General features: G+C 39.6%; 1 protein-coding gene and 2 pseudogenes across 8 annotated transcripts in view; all 3 read left to right on the top strand.

Annotated features, from left to right (window-relative positions):
• Positions 1 to 20150, top strand: part of NUP210L (nucleoporin 210 like) — a 102187-nt gene that overhangs the window by 67507 nt on the left and 14530 nt on the right. For 5 of the 8 annotated variants that reach the window (XM_061404766.1, XM_061404790.1, XM_061404793.1 and 2 more), the window contains 14 exons: positions 1193 to 1321; positions 1993 to 2120; positions 3229 to 3361; positions 3795 to 3857; positions 4217 to 4396; positions 4716 to 4796; positions 4885 to 5016; positions 10064 to 10222; positions 11168 to 11259; positions 12417 to 12591; positions 13735 to 13910; positions 14541 to 14758; positions 17840 to 17976; positions 19661 to 19787. In XM_061404766.1, the coding sequence (XP_061260750.1) occupies positions 1193 to 1321; positions 1993 to 2120; positions 3229 to 3361; positions 3795 to 3857; positions 4217 to 4396; positions 4716 to 4796; positions 4885 to 5016; positions 10064 to 10222; positions 11168 to 11259; positions 12417 to 12591; positions 13735 to 13910; positions 14541 to 14758; positions 17840 to 17976; positions 19661 to 19787 (1930 nt within the window). The remainder of the gene's footprint in view (positions 1 to 1192; positions 1322 to 1992; positions 2121 to 3228; positions 3362 to 3794; positions 3858 to 4216; positions 4397 to 4715; positions 4797 to 4884; positions 5017 to 10063; positions 10223 to 11167; positions 11260 to 12416; positions 12592 to 13734; positions 13911 to 14540; positions 14759 to 17839; positions 17977 to 19660; positions 19788 to 20150) is intronic. The other 3 variants (XM_061404776.1, XM_061404819.1, XM_061404782.1) reach the window with 2 other exon arrangements.
• LOC133245029 (cytochrome b-c1 complex subunit 10-like) lies at positions 6166 to 7859 on the top strand (annotated as a pseudogene).
• Positions 8063 to 8668, top strand: LOC133245030 (ferritin light chain-like; annotated as a pseudogene).

Below are 20150 nucleotides of genomic sequence, written 5' to 3' on the forward strand. Positions count from 1 at the left end.
CATATAATATGGGGAAATTTTTGGTTCTGATTGAATGGAAACAGTGTAGGAGACATCTAACTATAAGATTTCCGTTAAAACAAGGTTCAGAAAGAGAAAAACAAGTATCATATATTAACGCATATATATGGGAATTTAGAAAAATGGTTCTGAAGAACAGAACCATTCTGTGGACACAGTTGGGAAAGTGAGGGTGGGACAAATTGAGAAAGTAACATTGTCATATATACACAATCATGTGTGAAAAAGATACTTAGTGGAAAGTTACTAAATAGCACAGAGTCTAGCCTGGAACTCTGTGATGACCTAGAGGGGCAGGCTGGCAGGAGGGGAGGGAGATTCAGGAGGGAAGGGATATATATATATATAATTATGAGTGATTCATATTGTTGTACAGCATAAACCAACACAAAATTGTAAAGTGATTTTCCACCAATTAAAAAATAAATAAAAAATTTAAAAAGGTTAATTTTTATAAATTTCAAAGCACAGAACTGTGTGCATAGTTAAATATACTATTGACTTTATAACCTGAGTATATGATGTTTTCGGCCAGATATGGCAACTCAAAATATTAATCTGACTCCATAGTCAATATGCCAAGGGATTTTCTTTTAGTTGACTTGCAGTAATAAAAAGTATACATTAAATTAACAGATGTATTTATTTCCTTCACAGAGCTCAAAGGAATTTAACTTACTATAGTCATAATGTTGCTTTTTAAAAGGGGAGATTGAGGCCCTGTGTGCCAGCAAAGGATGTAAAAAACCATACTGCTGTGCAGGAGCTGTATGTAGTACAAGAAGGAAAAATAAAGTATCGGTCCACCCTGTGCTCTCTCTCCCTGCCTGTGATTGCAGTGTAAATGTACCTGATTTTCTTCCTGAATCCTTTCCCTGTTCATAATTTAAAAACTGGATATGTATGTTGGATTCTGCTTGAAATCAGTCAATTTAAACTTTGCTCTTTATCAGTTAATAAATATTTGTTAAGGGTACATATTTTGCCACAAACTGAAGCATCACTTTAAAGGAACATACTATGCTATGCCTGAAACTTATAATGTGACTTCTCAGAGTTCCTATCACAAAGAAAGTAAGATACTGTATTTTCTATTTGGATAGAAATAATTGCTCTCGTATGCTTGGAGCATATTTGCTTCTTTATCCAGCTGCAATCTTCTTTCCTCTAGTTAGTTCCATTACATCCAGGAATTCTCACCTTGGAGGTCTATGATCTGTGTTTGGCTTTCTTGGGTCCAGCAATGGCTCACCTCACGGTGTCAGACATACAAGAGCTGGAGCTTGATCTGATTGATAAGGTAAGAAATGTTTGCTGTATCTCTTAAGGGAAGCAGGTGTCATTCTCACTCACTAGCGTCACTTAATATAGTCTGTGCTCAGCTACTGTGTGTATTTGCCAGGCCCTTTGATAATGTTAATGGAAATACCTGCCCTTAAAGAACACCATTCCAACATTAATATCATGATGAAGATAGAGTGTTAAAGAACAGCTTAAAAGAATACACATGCTGCTGCTGCTGCTAAGTCACTTCAGTCGTGTCCGACTCTGTGCGACCCCATAGACAGCAGCCCACTAGGCTTCCCCGTCCCTGGGATTCTCCAGGCAAGAACACTGGAGCGGGTTGCCATTTCCTTCTCCAATGTGTGAAAGTGAAAAGTGAAAGTGAAGTCGCTTAATCATGTCCGACCCTTAGCGACCCCATGGACTGTAGCCTACCAGGCTCCTCCGTCCATGGGATTTTCCAGGCAAGAGTACTGGAGTGGGGTGCCATTGCCTTGTCCGAAAAGAATATACATAGATTATGCTTACTTGCTCAAAGGCTGATCAAGAACATTTAGCATTAACCATAGGGCTTGCCCGACTCTGTGCAACCTTGCCACCTCTGCATTAAACTGCCCTACGTAAATGAGACAGCTTTACTAAATTACCTTTGAATTATTTTTTAAAATTTTTATTTTTAACTACCAGGTTGAAATAGGTAAAACTGTGTTAGTAACTGTGAGGGTTCTTGGCTCTTCCAAACGCCCGTTCCGAAATAAATACTTCAGAAACATGGAGCTCAAATTGCAACTGGCTTCTGCCATTGTGACCCTGGCGTGAGTACCATTTCAATTCTTCCTTCTCCTTAAGTTTATTATCATGAGAATATCCCTCCTGGTAGTCTGGTTATCTCTCCCTTAGGTTATTTCAGATTTTCTTTTTTTTGTGTGTGTAATAAAGTTTTATTAAAGTATAAAGGAGATAGAGAAAGCCCCTGACATAGGCATCAGAAGGGGGCAGAAAGAGTACGCCCCTGCTAGTCTTCAGCTGGATGTTATATAGTCACTGCTGCTGCTAAGTCACTTCAGTCGTGTCCGACTCTGTGCGACCCCATAGATGGCAGCCCACCAGGCTCCCCGTCCCTGGGATTCTCCAAGCAAGAACACTGGAGTGGGTTGCCGTTTCCTTCTCCAGTGCATGAAAGTGAAAAGTGAAAGTGAAGTCGTGTCTGACTCTTAGCGACCCCATGGACTGCAGCCCACCAGGCTCCTCCGTCCATGGGATTTTCCAGGCAAGAGTACTAGAGTGGGGTGCCATTGCCTTCTCTGTATTTCAGATTTTCTTCTTTCCTTTCTTGTCATAGTACCTTTCAGCCCACATTCTCTTCCCACACTCAACTCTCGACAAAATACCCCTTTCACATCCTCAGATGTCTTATTTTGGGACTAATATGTGTCTCATTAACACTTCTATTTTATGGAACTTCTTGGATAATATCCTTTGAGGATGCTTCAGGCTTGAGGACCTTCAAAAACTCTATCTAGAAGTAGAGGCACTGGTATTCCCCTCTGCGAAAGAAAAAATACAGAAATTCTGAGGCAATTTAGTATTTGTAGTTTTACCAGGCTATGTTTATATTGCCCTTTTTCCTTTGGAGACTTAGAACAAATATTTGCCCTTCAGGAGCTTCCCGCCATTGCTATGAACTTTGTCTTGACTCTGAAAGTTATTTTCTGGCAGTTCCTCTTAACCTGAGTTAAAATGAGCAGAAGATTGGGAATTCTCTGGGAGTCCAGTGATTAGGATTCTGCATTCTAAGGGCTATGTACCTGAGTTCATTCCCTGGTTGGGGAACTAAGATCCCACAAGCATCTTAGAAAGATGTATAAGTGGCCAATCTTAAAAACAAATCTTTCTCACCTAGACATTCATGGGTCTTTTCAGGCTAATGGAGGAACAAGATGAATACTCTGAAAATTATATCCTTCGAGCTATCACTGTTGGGCAAACCACACTTGTAGCTATTGCCAGGGACAAGATGGGGAGAAAATTCACATCAACCCCTCGGCAAATTGAAGTAAGGAAATTATCTCATCCAAAATTCATACTTCATCTTGTTTATAAATTTATAAGTTTTATAAATGTCCAGTGGTTAGGACTCTGCTTTCACTGCTTACATCATGAGTTCAATCCCTGGTTGGGGAACTAAGATCCCACAAGTTGTGAAGTATGGCCAAAAAAAGTAATTGTAAACATAATTTTAATGACCACTTTTATTCTAGTGAGCAGATACATAATAACTTGTTTAAGCATTTTCACTTAAGTAATTTATAATTTTTTGCTATTAAAATGAAAATTTGTGTTATAAATAAAATAAAATACCTGTCTTTGTATACAACTTCATTGTACATAATTAGGAGTTTTTTTTCCCTTAGAGTAAGCTGCATGATCATTTGTCGTGAAGTTGACTCTAGTTAACCACTGTTGTCCTTTTGGTTTTCTCCTTCAAGGTGTTTCCTCCATTTAGACTTGTTCCAGAGAAAATGACACTGATTCCAACTAACATGATGCAGGTGATCCTAAAGCCAAAAATGAGCCTTTCTCTTCATCCCATCTCTGCCCCACCCCAATACACATATACACCTCTTCCTGTTGGCCTTCCCTTGTCCACTCTCAACCAAGTACAACAGGATCTGATAAAGAAGAAAATTAGTATTTTCTTTGTTCTATGATAATCATGGTATGAACTACTTCTTGGAATCCCATGGATTATTTATAGCACTTGTATTTTATCTGCATTTGAGCTGATATGGCACATGCTGGTTGGAAAGTGGGGGAAGGTGAAGAAGTTGAGTTGCTCAGACAGAATGTTGGAAAAGGAGATGTGACTTCTCCTCAAACTCCAGCATTCACTGGTGTGTTTAAATTTCAGGTGATGTCTGAAGGTGGCCCTCAGCCTCAATCTATCATTCATTTCTCCATCAGTAATCAGACTGTGGCTGTTGTTAACAGGAGGGGCCAAGTTACAGGGAAGGTAGTTGGCAGAGCTGTGGTCCATGGCACCATTCAGACAGTAAATGAAGATACTGGAAAAGTCATTGTGTTTTCCCAGGTATCGGTTCTTTGTTCTGCTCTGCTTCTGCTCTTCCATCTGGGAGTCATATTGGGAGGTGGAGGAGGAAGTAGTGATGGGGAGGGTGTCCGTAGCCCATGGGAAATATGTAATCTTTAGTTATGAGACATAGTCCCTATGCTTAAGAAATTGTTTCAAGAACAACAACAACAAAAAGCCCATATATATGGCATATTTTTGTTGTCATTGTTGTTGAATGCCCCAAACAACAACAATCAAATGAGTTGTCATAAGCATCTCTGTCTACCCCATAGACATTCCCTCTTAGCCTAAGCTTGCTCTCCACCCTGTTGAGCAGGATGAAGTACAGATTGAGGTTGTACAGCTAAGGGCTGTTAGGATCCTTGCAGCTGCAACTCGACTCATCACAGCTACTGAGGTCAGTATGATGGTTCTGTTCTAGGTTCATTATGTTGATAATGCCAGCTGGACAGGAGGTATAGCACAAAACCACTCTTCCTTTTCAGATGCCAGTTTATGTCATGGGAGTGACCAGTACCCAGACCCCTTTCTCCTTCAGCAGTGCCAACCCTGGGCTCACATTCCACTGGTCCATGAGCAAAAGGGATGTACTGGATTTAGTGCCCAGGCATTCAGAGGTATGAACATATCTGTTAACATATTACCTTAGGGATTTACTTTATTTCATCCTTGGTTTTAGACTGACTTCCTTCTAAACTACACAACATTATTACTTACTATTTCTGATTGTTCTGTGAATGCTATAAACCTGAAAATCATATGAAGAATCCAAATTTGAGTATTCAGATAATACTACACAATATTTAACATACTTTGCTGGAAAGAACTCTTAAGAAAGCATTGCTTCCTTTGATACATTTGCTGTTATATAATGTTGCATTTGTGAACAAATAACTGTGTTACATGAATAATATATTATGAATATAAAGTATGTATACATAGAGTTTAAATTTAACATACTTTGCTGGAAAGAGCTCTTAAGAAAGTAATGCTTAATGGAGAAGGAAATGGCAACCCACTCCAGTACCCTTGCTTGGGAAATCCCATGGGGAGTCTAGTGTGCAACCGTCCATGGAGTACAACAGGGCTGGACACGGCTTAGCGACTAAAAAACACATGGCAGTTCTAGCCAATGTGTGAGAACAAACACTTGTAAGGAATTTGGGGTTGGGGCTGAAACCAACATCCTATTGTTTGCAGATGTGAATGTCTATTTAGAAAAACCAAAATAAACCGCAAGCAAATATTTAAACTAAAAAAAAAAAAGAAAGTAATGCTTAAGAAAGCATTGCTTCCTTTGATACATTTGCTGTTGTATAATGTTGCATTTGTGAACAAATAACTGTGTTACATGAATAACATATTATGAATATAAAGTATTTATACATAGAGTTTAAATATGTGATATAATCTTTCAACATACTCAGACATAATTATATTAATAATCATGTTTGTGCTACATGATGGGCAGTTGACATTAAGACTTAAGAAAGCTGGCCCTGGAGAAGGAAAAGGCAACCCACTCCAGTACTCTTGCCTAGAAAATTCCATGGATGGAGGAGCCTGGTGGACTACAGCCCATGGGGAATAAAATAAGAAGGCTAACAAATAAATACTATAAAAATGAACTAAACAGCAATACTGGAACTGAAGAATATAATGACTGAACTGAAAATTTCAATGCAGACATTTTAAAGTTTGGTTTATGTATAAAATGGAATATTATTCAGCCTTAGAAAAGAAGGAAATCCCATCATTGCAACAACATGGGAGAAACAGGAAGTTATGCTAAGCGAAATAAACCAGTCACATAGACAAACATTGCATGATCTTGGTTTTATGTGGCACCTTTATTAAAAGAAGTCAAACTCATAGTAACAGAGAGTAGAATGGCAATTACCACATGCTGGGGCTTAGGAGAAAAAAGATTATTTAAAAAGTGAAAGGTAGTTGCCAAGGAATGAGGGGAGTAGATCATCAGGAGTTATTGTTTAATGGATATAGTTTTTATTTTAACAAAGTGGAACAATATGAATGTACTTAGTGTTAGGTAGTTAGAATAGGGAAAAAGGAGTCCAGAATAACAGTGGCTAAAAGATACGGAAGAGAAAAGCCAGTGAAAATAGAACACAGGAAGGTCTGAGGACTGGAGTGAGGGCCTCAAGTAAAACAAACAATACTCCTGGCTGGCCCAATTTACACAAGACAGGCCCAGGGAAAAAAACATATAAAAAGAGGAGCCAAAGCTAGCTCTCTGTCTGTCTCCCACGTGCTGGAGCACTCTTCTCTTCGCGTCTTTGGATCGATGTACCCTCACACCTCAAAGATGGATTTTCCTGCTATCTTCTAAATAAAATAGAGCTGTAACACTGAATAAAAAAAAAAAAAAAAGACTTAAGAAAGCTGGTTGCTGAGCACATTTCTGGGCCCATGCTACTAGGAGCTGGGGAAGAACTGGAATCTTCCCTCGTGCACGTAGGGTGCTATGGGTGTCATAGGGCTTGTGTGGGCCACCAACTGGCAACTGATTCTGGACTGAGTACCTTATATCAATGGCAAATTTAAGGATAGTTAATTAAACTGTTCTTCCACGGTGGTACCGGCTTCTCCAAATTCAGCACCTGCTGCTTTTGAAATGCCCAAAGCCCCTCATGATGGCCACTGAGGAAATCCACAATGCAACATGAATCTTTATGTTTTTTTTTTTTAAATAGCCTTTATACTTTAATGCATTTAGCACTTACTCTGAAATCTGGAAAAGAAAAGAAAAAAAATGAAGTGGATACTGCAGACAAATTTTACCTACTTCATGACATTGTTACATGATCATCAGTTTAATGGAACCCACCCAAGATGGTCCAGGATCAGTGACAGCCACCTAGGTCTGGACTTTACCTTAGGAAGAAGAAACCTGGGACCAAGATACCCAGGTCACAATTCAGTGCCTACAAAAACAAAGAATTAGAGTTAGACCTTAAAAGAGATCAGAGGGGTTATAGAAGCTACAATTAGTCATTTCTGGAGCCAGTTACAAAGAAAAGTATGGAAAAATTAAAAATTTTCCAATTTTCTGAAAATATCCTAGATCTATAATCTAAGGAAACTCTAGTGGTTGGGTCTTCTGTCATGGACTCCACAGAGCCTAGTTATACTTGGAACTGAAAAGGAATATAACTGTACTTAGTTTGGTAGAGTTCTGCAGAAGGATTTGGCTTTTTTTCCAAATAGGAAAAAAAGGGATAGCAAATAGGAATTGTGTGAAAGGAAGGGATGGCATAAGCCTTATTAGCACCTGCTCTATTTTTTACTTCCTTTAATTTTCTTGTCTAAAGAAGCACTCTTTTCTCTAACAGAAGAAATGATTGAGAGCTACACAAGATTTTCTTCCCCAGCCTTTGACCTCACATAGACAAACTGGGTGATGAAATGGGCAAATACAAAGGTCTGTAACGGGCTGTGCATTTGGCAGTTCCGTGGATCTGTTTCTTGCTTCAACAGTGCTTGGATGGAACAGACCCAAAGACACTCCCTTGCCCCAGCCTCCTACCACCTGCCAACCCTTTTTTCAGTTGCAACCACTGGAATCAGTCACTCAGCTGTCTGCAATCACCAGGGACCAGCCAACATCATTTTTTGAGCTTAACTCCTTATTACCGATCAACTATGAACTCCTAGATTTGTCATAATTATTCCACTGACATGGAGGCTATCATCAACCACCTGGTCAGCAAGCATCTGTGGGCCTCCTACACCTACCTCTCTGTGGGCTTCTATTTCAACTGAAATGATGTGGTTCTGGAGGACATGGGCCACTTTTTCCACAGTGTGGCTCTGGAGGGCATGGGCCACTTTTTCCACGAATTGGCTGATGAGCAGGCCGAGGGCTACGGGCATCTCTTGAAAATGCAAAACCAGCACAGTGGCTACACCCTCTTTCAAGACATGCAGTAGCATCTGAAGGTGAGTGGGTAAAACCCAGAATCCTATGGAAGCCTCTGCACTCATGGAGAAGAACCTGAGCCAGGCCATTTTGGATCTCCATGACCTGGGTTCTGCCCATGCAGACCCCCATCTCTGTGACTTCTTAGAGAGCTGCGTCCTAGATGAAGAGGTAAAACTCATCAAGAAAATGGTGATCACCTGACCAACCTCCACAGGCTGGTTGGTCCCCAGATTGAATTGGGTTGGTATCTCTTCTAAAGGCTCACCCTCAAGCATGACTTGGAGCCTCTGGAGCCCCGCAGCCTTTGGCGAGCCCCTCTGGTGTGAGGGCTTTTGCATGACACCAGAAGCCCTTCTCTATAACCACTAAGGCAGCTTTTCAACTATCCTGGAACCCTCTCCCAAACCTTGGACCAAATGGAAACATTAAAGCTTTTTTGCAGCAAAAAAGGAAGAAAGGTCTCTAATGTCCTACAAGGTAGACTTCCTGCACTGTGGTGTCACCATTTAGAAATTCAGTTGAATTAAACAATTATAAAACACTTGTTCTTTAGCATAAAACTTTCTTCCAGACAATTGATCATAATCTGCACGAGGGAAATGGGAATTTTTATGTAGGGATGGAGGGAAAGGTGATTTTGGAATTTGGAACTCCTGAGTCAAGTGAGGAAAGGAAGGCCTTGAGGGCTCCAGACAGCAAAAAGGCAGAGGAGACAGGACATGAAATGAATGATAGGAATGGAATTGCCAAAAAGGTAGGCAAGTGCCTACTTCAGCGTTTGCCTTAGTGTTGGACCTCCCTTCTCTCTCAGCAGAAGTCCATCAAGGTCTAATCCTATCTAGTCTAGACTAGAAGGGAAGTAAAGCAAATAGAGAAATTGTCAGCTAGTTTAACATTGTCCTAAACAGGGGCTTCCCTTTCTTGTCGTCTTCCTCCCTTGTTATCACTATGAACTCCAGGAGTAGATTGCCTAACTTCTCTCTGATCTCAGGCTCTACTGTCTCAACCCATTTAGGAAACCCCTTTTTTCATTTGCATTCTTCTCCTATCAAGTAATTGACTTCAAGATGAGAAATCTTATATAGGAATCTTTCCAGAATTAGTTGAGCACTGAACACAGAAGTGTACTTTAGGGGTGACTGTGTTGCTGGGAATATGAAAAGAAACAAATATGAAAAAACCCTGGGGGAATTATCTGGTGGTCCAGTGATAAGGACTTGGTGCTTTCACTGCAGGGGACCTGGATTCAATCCCTGGTTGTGAACTAAGATCCCACAAGCTGTGTGGTGTGGCCACAAAAAGAAAAAAAAAAAAAATGGGCTTCCTTGGTGACACAGTGGATAAGAATCCGCCTGCCAATGCAGGGGACACAGGTTTAATCCCTGGTCCAGGAAAATCCTAAATGCCATGGGGCAACTAAACCGCTGCACCAAAACTACTGAAAACCACGCATCCTAGAGCCCATGATCTTCAACAAGAGAAAGCACCACATAGAGAAGCCTGCACACCACAACTAGAGGATAGCCCTCACCATCTGCAACTAGAGAAAACCTGCGTGCAGCAGTGAGGACCTAGTACAGCCATAAATAAATAGATAATTTTAAATGAAGAAAGAAAATAAGTCTGAAACTCTAATTCTTCTTGATAGCTATTTTCAACAAAGAGGGAAGGGCACAGTGTTTATTCATGAATATTTCTTAATCCATCCCTTTCCTGTCTAGGTTTTTCTGCAACTTCCGGTAGAGAATAACTTTGCCATGGTTGTCCACACAAAAGCAGCTGGTCGGACCAATATCAAAGTTACTGTCCACTGTATGAACAGTTCATCTGGACAGTTCGAGGGGAATTTGTTAGAACTGTCTGATGAAGTTCAGATCCTGGTAAGATCCCAAACCTAAATCTTGTTTTTGTTTATCAAGGAGAAGAAAGTTATATTCTCTTATATTCCATGAAGAGTTTGTCTGGATAGAGATAGAGAAATTGCTAGAAGGATCTCTAAAATAGGCTTAGGGTTTCTAGATCTTTGTTATTTCCGCTAATTATTTGTCTATGGGTATTGACCTTACAAACTACAACACATGCATTCAACTCCCAACACAGTGAATAGTATACAAACACCACAGTAACTAAAGGGAATTAAGTTCTGATTTGTTCTGCCTAACATAGATAGATATTATGGTACATTCCACTTAGGTATATTCACAGGTAGAATGAAATCCTGTCCTGACTTCTGGTAAGGTGTAAGAGTATGAAGTTTCTATAGATATATTCAAGCTGAAAGTTAAATGGCCCTACTGTTTTTAGAATTCAAAGAAAAAATATATTTTGTATAGAGAAAATAAATTTCTCTACCTCTGGATTTGGGATTAATTTTTTTCTTTTCTTTTTATCCTTTGTTTTGGCTTTGGTTCCCTGATTCAGTGAGGGGTAGAGGAAAAAGCACTTTACTGGGAGGTAAAAGACCTAAATAGTGCCCTTGCTAATTTAATACTATAGGTTTTTCATTCTCAAATCTTTTTTTAGATTACTAGAACTAAAATTAGAAATTTCAAAATCATTTTATACTAATATCTAAGTAATATAGGGGATATGGTAAGTGCAAAAACTATGCCTAGTCCCTTGTAGTCAGAAACAGGCTGTGTTAGGTTATATGTTCTAGACTACCTAAATATGTTTTAAATGCCTGGCTCATTTTGGAAAGCAATATTGTGGGACTTGGGCTAGATTGCAGTCAGGCAGACTTGATTTGTAGTTTGTCCATTTGTGAGTAAAGGTCATCATTTGTCTTTTCCAGAAATGAGGAAAGCATCATTTTCTCATTCCAGGTGTTTGAAAAACTTCAACTTTTCTATCCAGAGTGCCAGCCTGAACAAATTCTGATGTCCATGAATTCTCAGCTCAAACTCCATACCAACAGGTAAGGAGAATAGAGAAGAAGATAGGTTAGGATCTAACTTTACCCTCAGTGAAACACTGCACATAAAAGAACTATTGCCTTCTAGGTGATTTTTCTAACTCACAAATAAATTTTTTAGTTGAAGTGAAATTCACATAACATAAAATTAAATTGTCTGATTCAGTGGTGTTTAGTACATACACAGTATTGTGTAACCATTACCTCTAGTTTCAAAACATTTTCATTATCACCAGAGACCCATACCCATTAAACACTCACTCACCATTCTCCTCTCCTCTCAGTCCCTAGCAATCACTAATCAGCTGTCTCTGTGGATTTAAATATTGTATGTTTCATGTAAATGAAACCATACCATGTGACCTTTTGTGTTGACTTCTTGCAGTTAACATGATTTCAAGGTTCATCCACGCTGTAGCATGTATGGGTACTTCATTCCTTTTTATGACTGAATAATATTCCACTATATGAATATACTACGTTTTGTTTATCTAATTGTCCATTGGTGGACCTTTGGTTTGTTTTCACCTTTTAGCTATTGTGGATAGTGCTGCTATGAACATTCATGTACAAGTATTTGTTTGAATACAGTTGTCCCTTGGCATCCACCAAGGATTGGTTCCAGGACCCACCCTTGCCCCCAAAATCTGCAGACTCAAAGATCCATTATATAAAATGGTATAGTATTTATAGTGCATTTATAGGTTATAGTACATATAACCTATGCTCATCTTCCTGTATACTTTAAACTCTCTCTAAATTGCTTATAATACCTAATACAATATAAATGTTATGTAAATAGTCACCAGTCCAAGGCAAGTTCACATTTTGCTTTCTGGAACTTTTTGAAATTTTCAGTCTGTGCTTGGTTGAATCTGTGGTTGCAGAACCCACAGATGTGAAAAGCTGACTTTACCTGTTTTTAATTCTTTTCACCAAATAATTTTTTAATGATAAATATATAATAGTATTTGATTTTTAAGGAGATAAGCATAATCCAAAGGCTGACTTTTACCTGAGGAACAAATAACTACACAACAAGGAGAACCGAGCGGTTTTCTGAGTACAGCCTCTAACAGTGGTCTAGGCAATTGCTACTCCTTTATTTCTGATCAGTCAGAGCCCCCAAGAGATGCCACCTGCCCCCATTTATTCCCTAGGGAAGGGGCCGCCTTTGTGAGTTCCCGTGTCCTCAAGTGTTTCCCTAATTCATCTGTCATCGAGGAGGATGGTGAAGGGCTCCTGAAAGCTGGTTCCATTGCAGGCACTGCTGTGTTAGAAGTCACTTCTACAGAACCTTTTGGAGTAAACCAAACAACTATAACTGGGGTTCAGGTGAGTTCAGGGACTTACTCAAAAAAATAAAAGGAATACCATGGCCTTAAGAGGCAGACTGACTTTGTTTAGAACTAGAAATTTCTCTGGAAGTCAGAAATGAACTGTAAGATAAGAGGACAATCTTGACATGAACCATCAAATTAAAGTGGACTTTAGAGTCCTTGTTATAAAAGACATTAATCTCAAAATGGTATGACTGTTTTCTGAGCAACTTTGGCAAAAGCATTGGTATGGGAGAAATGTAGAACTATTACTATCAAAATTAGGCTTTTTGATATGTTTTAAATGTTTTTAGACTTTAAAAAAAAATTAGAATTAGAAGAGACCTTAGAGGTAAGTTAGTCTAAAACAAAATGTTTGGGGCATAAAAAATGTAGTATGTTCCAGCCTTGTGTTGCTCCTTTTATGTATATTTTTTTTACCCACCACAAAAACCCTATTATACAAGCATCATTAGCCCTATTAAACTGATAAGAAATATAAAACCTAGAATGGTTAAATGGAGATATGAAATGATAAAGCTAGGTTTCAAAGCTGGACTTCCCTTATTGTATCACAGTATTTTACTTCCCTTACTTTATCTGTTATAGTACAAAAACACAATCTATATTCTTGATAAGTTATCAGTTACTTAACAATAAATAATACACTCTTCACAAAAGAGGAAATACAGTCCATTCCTCAAAAAACTCCAGCTTTGCTTCATATTTCTGTTTTAATCATTAAAAGAGGCTTTCCAGGTGGCACGGTGGTAAAGAATCCACTTGCCAATGCAAGAGATGCAAGAGACACGGGTTTGAACCCTCAGTTGGGAAGATCCCCTGGAGAAGGAAATGACAACCCATTCTAGTATTCTTGCCTGGAAAATTCCATAAGCAGAGGAGCCTGGTGGGCTATAGTCCATGGAGTCACTAAGAGGCAGATATGACTGAGCAACTGAGCACACACCGATAATTAAAAGCCATTTCCTGTACTGTCATATTTCTTTTTCACTCTGATTTAAGTCATCTGAAATCAAGAGCTGGCTACTTCCTACAAAAGAGGAACATGATTTTTATCACTGATTGTAAGTCTCAGAATATGGTCATAGGTCCCCTCCAGTGCATTGTGCTCTGTACCAATAGGTTTTGTCTCCCACAGGTAGCACCAGTGACATACCTGCGAATGAGCAGCCACCCCAAGCTATACACGGCTCAAGGAAGGACCCTATCAGCCTTTCCCTTGGGCATGTCTCTTACCTTCATTGTTCAGTTTTACAATAGCATTGGAGAGAAATTCCACACACACAATACCCAGCTTTATCTGGCTTTAAACAGGTATGGAAGGCAAAGGAATGGTGTTATCACTATGGCAGAAATCTTGTAGATTAGCCTGGTATAAGCAGTGCTAGTAAATTCCTCTCATGTTATGCACTTGGAATCTGATCTTTCTTTCATTAAGATAGGGAGGGACAGTTGACTTTAATATTGGGATTTCCCTGGAGGTTCAGTGTTAGGACTCCATGCTTTCACTTCTATGGGCCTGGGTTCAATCCCTGGTTGAAGAACTAAAGTCACACATGGTGGTATGACCAAAAAAGCAACAAAACAAAAAACTATCTGCTTTTTTAAAAAATGAGGGAAAGACCAGAATTAATTATTCAATGAAGAAGATTTTTAATATTTGAATTTGAGAAGTCCTAGTTCATATAAAACTCCTATAAGGAGCCAACTGGAATATTATCAAAAAGCCAAACTGGAAAAAAAATTTTTTTAAGAAAAATAGCCTAGCTGGGCACCATGTATATAAATGTAATAGACCTGATCCCTGGCCCTAGTTGTTTACTCTCCACTGTAGAATTCCATCTGAATTCTTTTGAGCTATTGAATATAAAATGTTGTGATAGGGTCTGGCTCCAGAACTGTTGACTCTTTTCAGAGATTTCTACCTTTCATGTCTACTTTCAGAGATGACCTGCTGCTCATTGGACCAGGGAATAGGAACTACACTTATATGGCCCAGGCTGTGAACAGAGGGGTGACACTTGTGGGGCTCTGGGACCGGAGACATCCAGGCATGGCCGATTATATCCCTGTTTCTGTAGAGCATGCCATCGAGCCAGACACCAAGCTTACCTTTGTCGGAGATGTCATCTGCTTCCATACTTACCTCCTCAACCAGAATGGTTTGGATACTTTCACTTTCTCAACCTCACAACTGACAGGATTAGAAAGCAACTCATCCCTTAGAGGATTTCTCTCTGAGAAAGAAAATACTTTAGTGTATTTTATTATTTTTCATGTTAAATTGATAATTCTTAGTTTAGTGCCCATTTCTCTCCATAGCCAGCTGACTAGAAGTCAGCCAGTAATATTTATCAAAAGTCTATTGAACATGTAGGCAGTGCAGTGTACCATGCCTTCTCCTCCACTCCTAGCTTCTGAAGGAAGATAACTGCAAAGTTGAACATCAATAAAGGATGAGATGAAAGGAAGGAAAAGACAATAAGGCTTTAGTTCTAAGAACCAATTGCGTGTACACTGTTTTGTGAGGCAACTTTAAAGGCCTAACTTCCATGTATACCATCACTGAAAGAAGGTTTGGCCTTGCACTGGGCTACAGTATACTCATGATCAGCAAAGTATTTCTGTTCTAAGAAGTACTATTGAGTTACAGAAAATCAGTCTTGGCTTTGGAAATGTGTTATATCTTTAGGGTCACAGGTAGCATATCCCAAAATGGTATACATTGACTGGTTGTATGCAATCAAATAATCCATCCAAGTAAGGCTGGCTGGGGTGGTATGTGGTTTGGGTTTTGCATCCTCTTTGGGGAATTATGGATACATGTTATTTGGGTAAAGTGATGTAACATTGAACCTGACTTTAACATTAACCATATATTTTGGACTTGATACAGAGGGAACTCTATTCAGCCTGAGTCAAATCCTCCAATCCTGACAACTGACTTGTAAACAACCACTACTTATTAACATGTAATCCAGGGTCAGTGAGCTAACTGCTTACTATACCATGACTATTAATCTTTTGTTGATGAAACAGAGGCTTTTATACTTCCTTTTCCTAGGTTCTGTCAGGATGGTCACTCTTGTCATCCACTCTGGAATTTTGGGTCATCTCAAGTCAGTACCACTTTGGATGAGGAAGCAGAAGGGCCACATTCGAGGATCAGTAATCCAATCTAATATTTGACATTTCTCTAGCATCTTGGGACTTAAGCCAAAGTAAACTAATCCTCTCTTCTGCCAGCTGATCCTTGCTTGCAGTCTTCTTGCTGATATCAATCAGTAGGTTAAAGCAGATTCATTGTAGCAGGGTCTGTACAAAGTTTCAGTTCAGTTCAGTTCAGTTGTTCAGTCATGTCCCACTCTTTGCAACCCCATGAATCGCAGCATGCCAGGCCTCCCTGTCCATCACCAATTCTCGGAGTTTACCCAAACTCACATCCATCAAGTCGGTGATGCCATCCAGCCATCTCATCCTCTGTCGTCCCCTTCTCCTCCTGCCCCAATCCCTCCCAGAACCAGGGTCTTTTCCAATGAGTCAACTCTTTGCATGAGGTGGCCAAAGTATTGGAGTTTCAGCTTCAGCATCAGTCCTTCCAATGAACAGCTAGGACTAATCTCCTTTAGGATGGACTGGTTGGATCTCCTTGCAGTCCAAGGGACTCTCAAGAGTCTTTTCCAGCACAACAGTTCAGCATCAATTCTTCATCGCTCAGCTTTCTTCATAGTCCAACTCTCACATCCATACATGACCACTGGAAAAACCATAGCCTTAACTAGACGGACCTTTGTTGGCAAAATAATGTCTCTGCTTTTGAATATGCTATCTAGGTTGGTCATAACTTTCCTTCCAAGGAGTAAGTGTCTTTTAATTTTGTGGCTGCAGTCACCATCTGCAGTGATTTTTGAGCCCCCCAAAATAAAATCTGTTTTTGTTTGCCCATCTATCTGCCATGAAGTGATGGGGCTGGATGCCATGATCTTAGTTTTCTGAATGTTGAGTTTTCAGCCAACTTTTCACTCTCCTCTTTCACTTTCATCAAGAGGCTGTTGAGTTCCTCTTCACTTTCTGCCATAAGGGTGATGTCATCTGCTTATCTGAGGTTATTGATATTTCTCCCGGCAATCTTGATTCCAGCTTGTGCTTCTTCCAGCCCAGCATTTCTCATGATGTACTCTGCATATAAGTTAAATAAGCAGGGTGACAATATACAGCTTTGATGTACTCCTTTTCCTATTTGGAACCAGTCTGTTGTTCCATGTCCAGTTCTAACTGTTGCTTCCTGACCTGCATGTAGGTTTCTTAAGAGTCAGGTCCGGTGGTCTGGTATTCCCATCTCTTTCAGAATTTTCCACAGTTTATTGTGATCCACACAGTCAAAGGCTTTGGCATAGTCAATAAAGCAGAAATAGATGTTTTTCTGGAATTCTCTTGCTTTTTTGATGATCCAGCGGATGTTGGCAATTTGATCTCTGGTTCCTCTGCCTTTTCTAAAACCAGCTTGAACATCTGGAAGTTCACGGTTCACATATTGCTGAAGCCTGGCTTGGAGAATATTGAGCATTACTTTACTAGTGTGTAAAAACTTCCCTGGTGGCTCGGATGGTTAAGCGTCTGCCTCCAATGTGGGAGACCTGGGTTCGATCCCTGGGTTGGGAAGATCCCCTGGAGAAGGAAATGGCGCCCCACTCCAGTACTCTTGCCTGGAAAATCCCATGGACAGAAGAGCCTGGTAGCCTATGGTCCATGGAGTCGCAAAGAGTTGGACAGGACAGAGCGACTTCACTTCACTTCACTTTACTAGCATGTGAGATGGAGTGCTATTCCTATGTGTAAAAGATGTTTTTCTTTTTCCTAAGGAGAACAGTTATATTCTCCAAATAGCTTTTGTGATTCTAAGTTCAGCAGTTCCTATTTTGTTTTGCTGGCATGAAGGGGAACCCAACATTAGGAAAACAAAGTTAGGGACTTCCCTGATAGTCCGGTGGTTAAGACTCTGTGCTTCCATTGCCAGGGGCACAGGTTCAATCCCTGGTCCAGGAACTAATATCCCCACATACCACGTAGCACAGCCAAAAATGAAAAAGAGAACAAAGTTATCCTCACAGCTGGGTGCTCCTCCTGGGAAGGGATATATGTATGCTTAAATGGTCTACTGACTTGGATTCTGAGTAAGGTGAGCATGACCATCAAATTATATCAAAGATTGCAGTCAACTGCTTTCTCTTGTCTTTTCCTAGGTGAACCCGGAATATGGATGATTTCTGCTGACAATATTCTACAAACAGACATTGTCACTGGGGTAGGAGTGGCCAGGAGTCCAGGAACAGCAACTATCTTTCATGACATCCCAGGACTAGTGAAAACATATCGAGAGGTAAACGTAATGATATGAGATGAGCCCATGGGCGTTCCTTGGTGGCCTAGTGGTTAGAATTCCAGGCTTTCACTGCCATGGAGCAGGTTCCAGCTCTGGTTGGAAAACTGAGATTCCACAAGAGTCTAAAGTAACTATTTCCACATATGGGAATATATATAGGAAGCACATCCTATTAAAAGAAATATACTCATATATCAGATACAAAACCAGACAACAGACTTTATTGAAACATAGATAATTTAAGCATAGATTAAGGTTCTTAAACAAAGGAATGACTAGTCTGATTTATAATGTAAAATACCACTGTGGCTACTGATTGGTACTAGACTGTAGGGACAGGAGTAGAAGCTGAGAGACCAGTTATTGCAGTTCCCAGCTGAGATATGATGGTAGATCAGAGTGACAATTGAGGAGGTGGTGAAAAGTTGATCAGATTCTAAATAGATTTTATAGGTATAGTTGATAAAGTTTCCTGACAGATTATATGTAAAGTTCAAAAGAATCAAGAATGACTTAAGGTTTTTCTATTGAAATACTAAAAGGACAGGACAGAATTGTCATCAATTGAAATGATTAAGACTGTAGGTAGAACAGTTTTGGAGAAAAGATCAGTTTTTGGACACATAAAGTTGGACGTCTGTTAGAATGTCAGTTGGCTGTGTTGAGGTAGCTAGATATAAAAGTCTGGAAATTATTGGCATAGAGATATTTAACGCCAAAAGATCACCAAGAGAGTGAGTGTAAATAGAGAAGAGGTCCAAGAGCTAAGTTCTGGAAACACCAGTATTAAGACCCCTGAAAGGGGACTTCCCTGGTGGTCTAGTGGTTAAGACTTCACCTTCTAATGCAGGGGTTTTGAGTTCGATCCCTGGTAGGGGATCTAAGATCCCACAGGCCTAGTAGCCAAAAACAAACAAACAAAAAGGACCAAAACATGAAACGGAAGCAATATTGTAACACATACAATAAAGACTTTTAAAAATTGGTCCACATCCAAAAAAAAAAAAAGACCCCTGAAAGAAGAATAAGAACCAAAAAGGGAGATTTATAGGAATTTATAAGATTTATAAAATGACTGGGGGAGTGGAGGGAGTGGGAATACTGGTGTCCAGGAAGCCAAGTGAAGAAGGTATTTCAAGGAGGAAGAATGGTCAACCATGTGAAAGCTACTGCTGGGTCAAGTGTGAGGACTGAGAGATGACCGCTTTTTTTGCAATATGGAGGCTGGTGACTTTGATGAGTTGCTTCAGTGGAATAAAGGGACTGGAAGTTTGACTGGAGAATTGAAAAAGAGAACTTAGAGATAGTCCTGTTCAAGGAATTGGAGTCAAGAGTTTGTTTCACTGATCGCTTTTAAAATGGGGGGAAAATGGCTTAGGACTGATTTAGTAGAGAAGGAAAACTTGACATGGGAGTAGGAAAAATTGATTAATAGGGAATCATACACAGGGAAGATATGTCAGAAGGAATAAGGGACAAAGATCTCCTTTTAGAAAAAAATGTTATTTTCTTCTCAAAAGTAGACAGATTTTATGGTTTTCAAAATACATGATCACTAGAAGGGCAATTTGCTCTTATGTGAAACAGATGCTTTTAGCTAAACAAATTATGAGGGTTGGAGAGGAAGGGAACCAGATTCTCTAAGAACCTAGGTTCTAATTTTCCTTTGGTTTGCTAACAGGTGGTGGTCAATGCATCATCAAGATTAACACTCAGTTATGACCTCAAGACTTACCTCACCAATACCCCCAATTCAGCTGTGTTCAAGCTGTTCATCACTGCTGGCAGAAATGGTATCAATCTTAAAGGTCAAGAATCTCTTTATAGTTCTGGGTGATTATTCCCACCTTTCCTGTCCTCTGTCAATTAATTCACCTCTTTGGATTAGCAATCCAAGTTTTCTTTCGTTTCAAAATTGATTCTACTTTTACAACAGAATCTTTAAGAGCTGTGAGATCTCAGAATTATGACTGGATTAAGGTTTTAAAATAGGCTCAACCTAGTCACTACTGTCTTTCTGCTTGTAACCCTGCCAGAGAACAGGAGGTAGCCTAGACCAAGAATTTCCAAACATGGATGATTTTCAAGGTTACCCAAAGAAATCTTTTAAAAATACAAATTCTTAGGCTCCATCCAGAGATTTAGTAAGTTTGGGATAAAGCGTAAGATAC

Source organism: Bos javanicus, chromosome 3 (genome assembly GCF_032452875.1).
Source record: "Bos javanicus breed banteng chromosome 3, ARS-OSU_banteng_1.0, whole genome shotgun sequence".
NCBI classification, from domain to species: domain Eukaryota; kingdom Metazoa; phylum Chordata; class Mammalia; order Artiodactyla; family Bovidae; genus Bos; species Bos javanicus.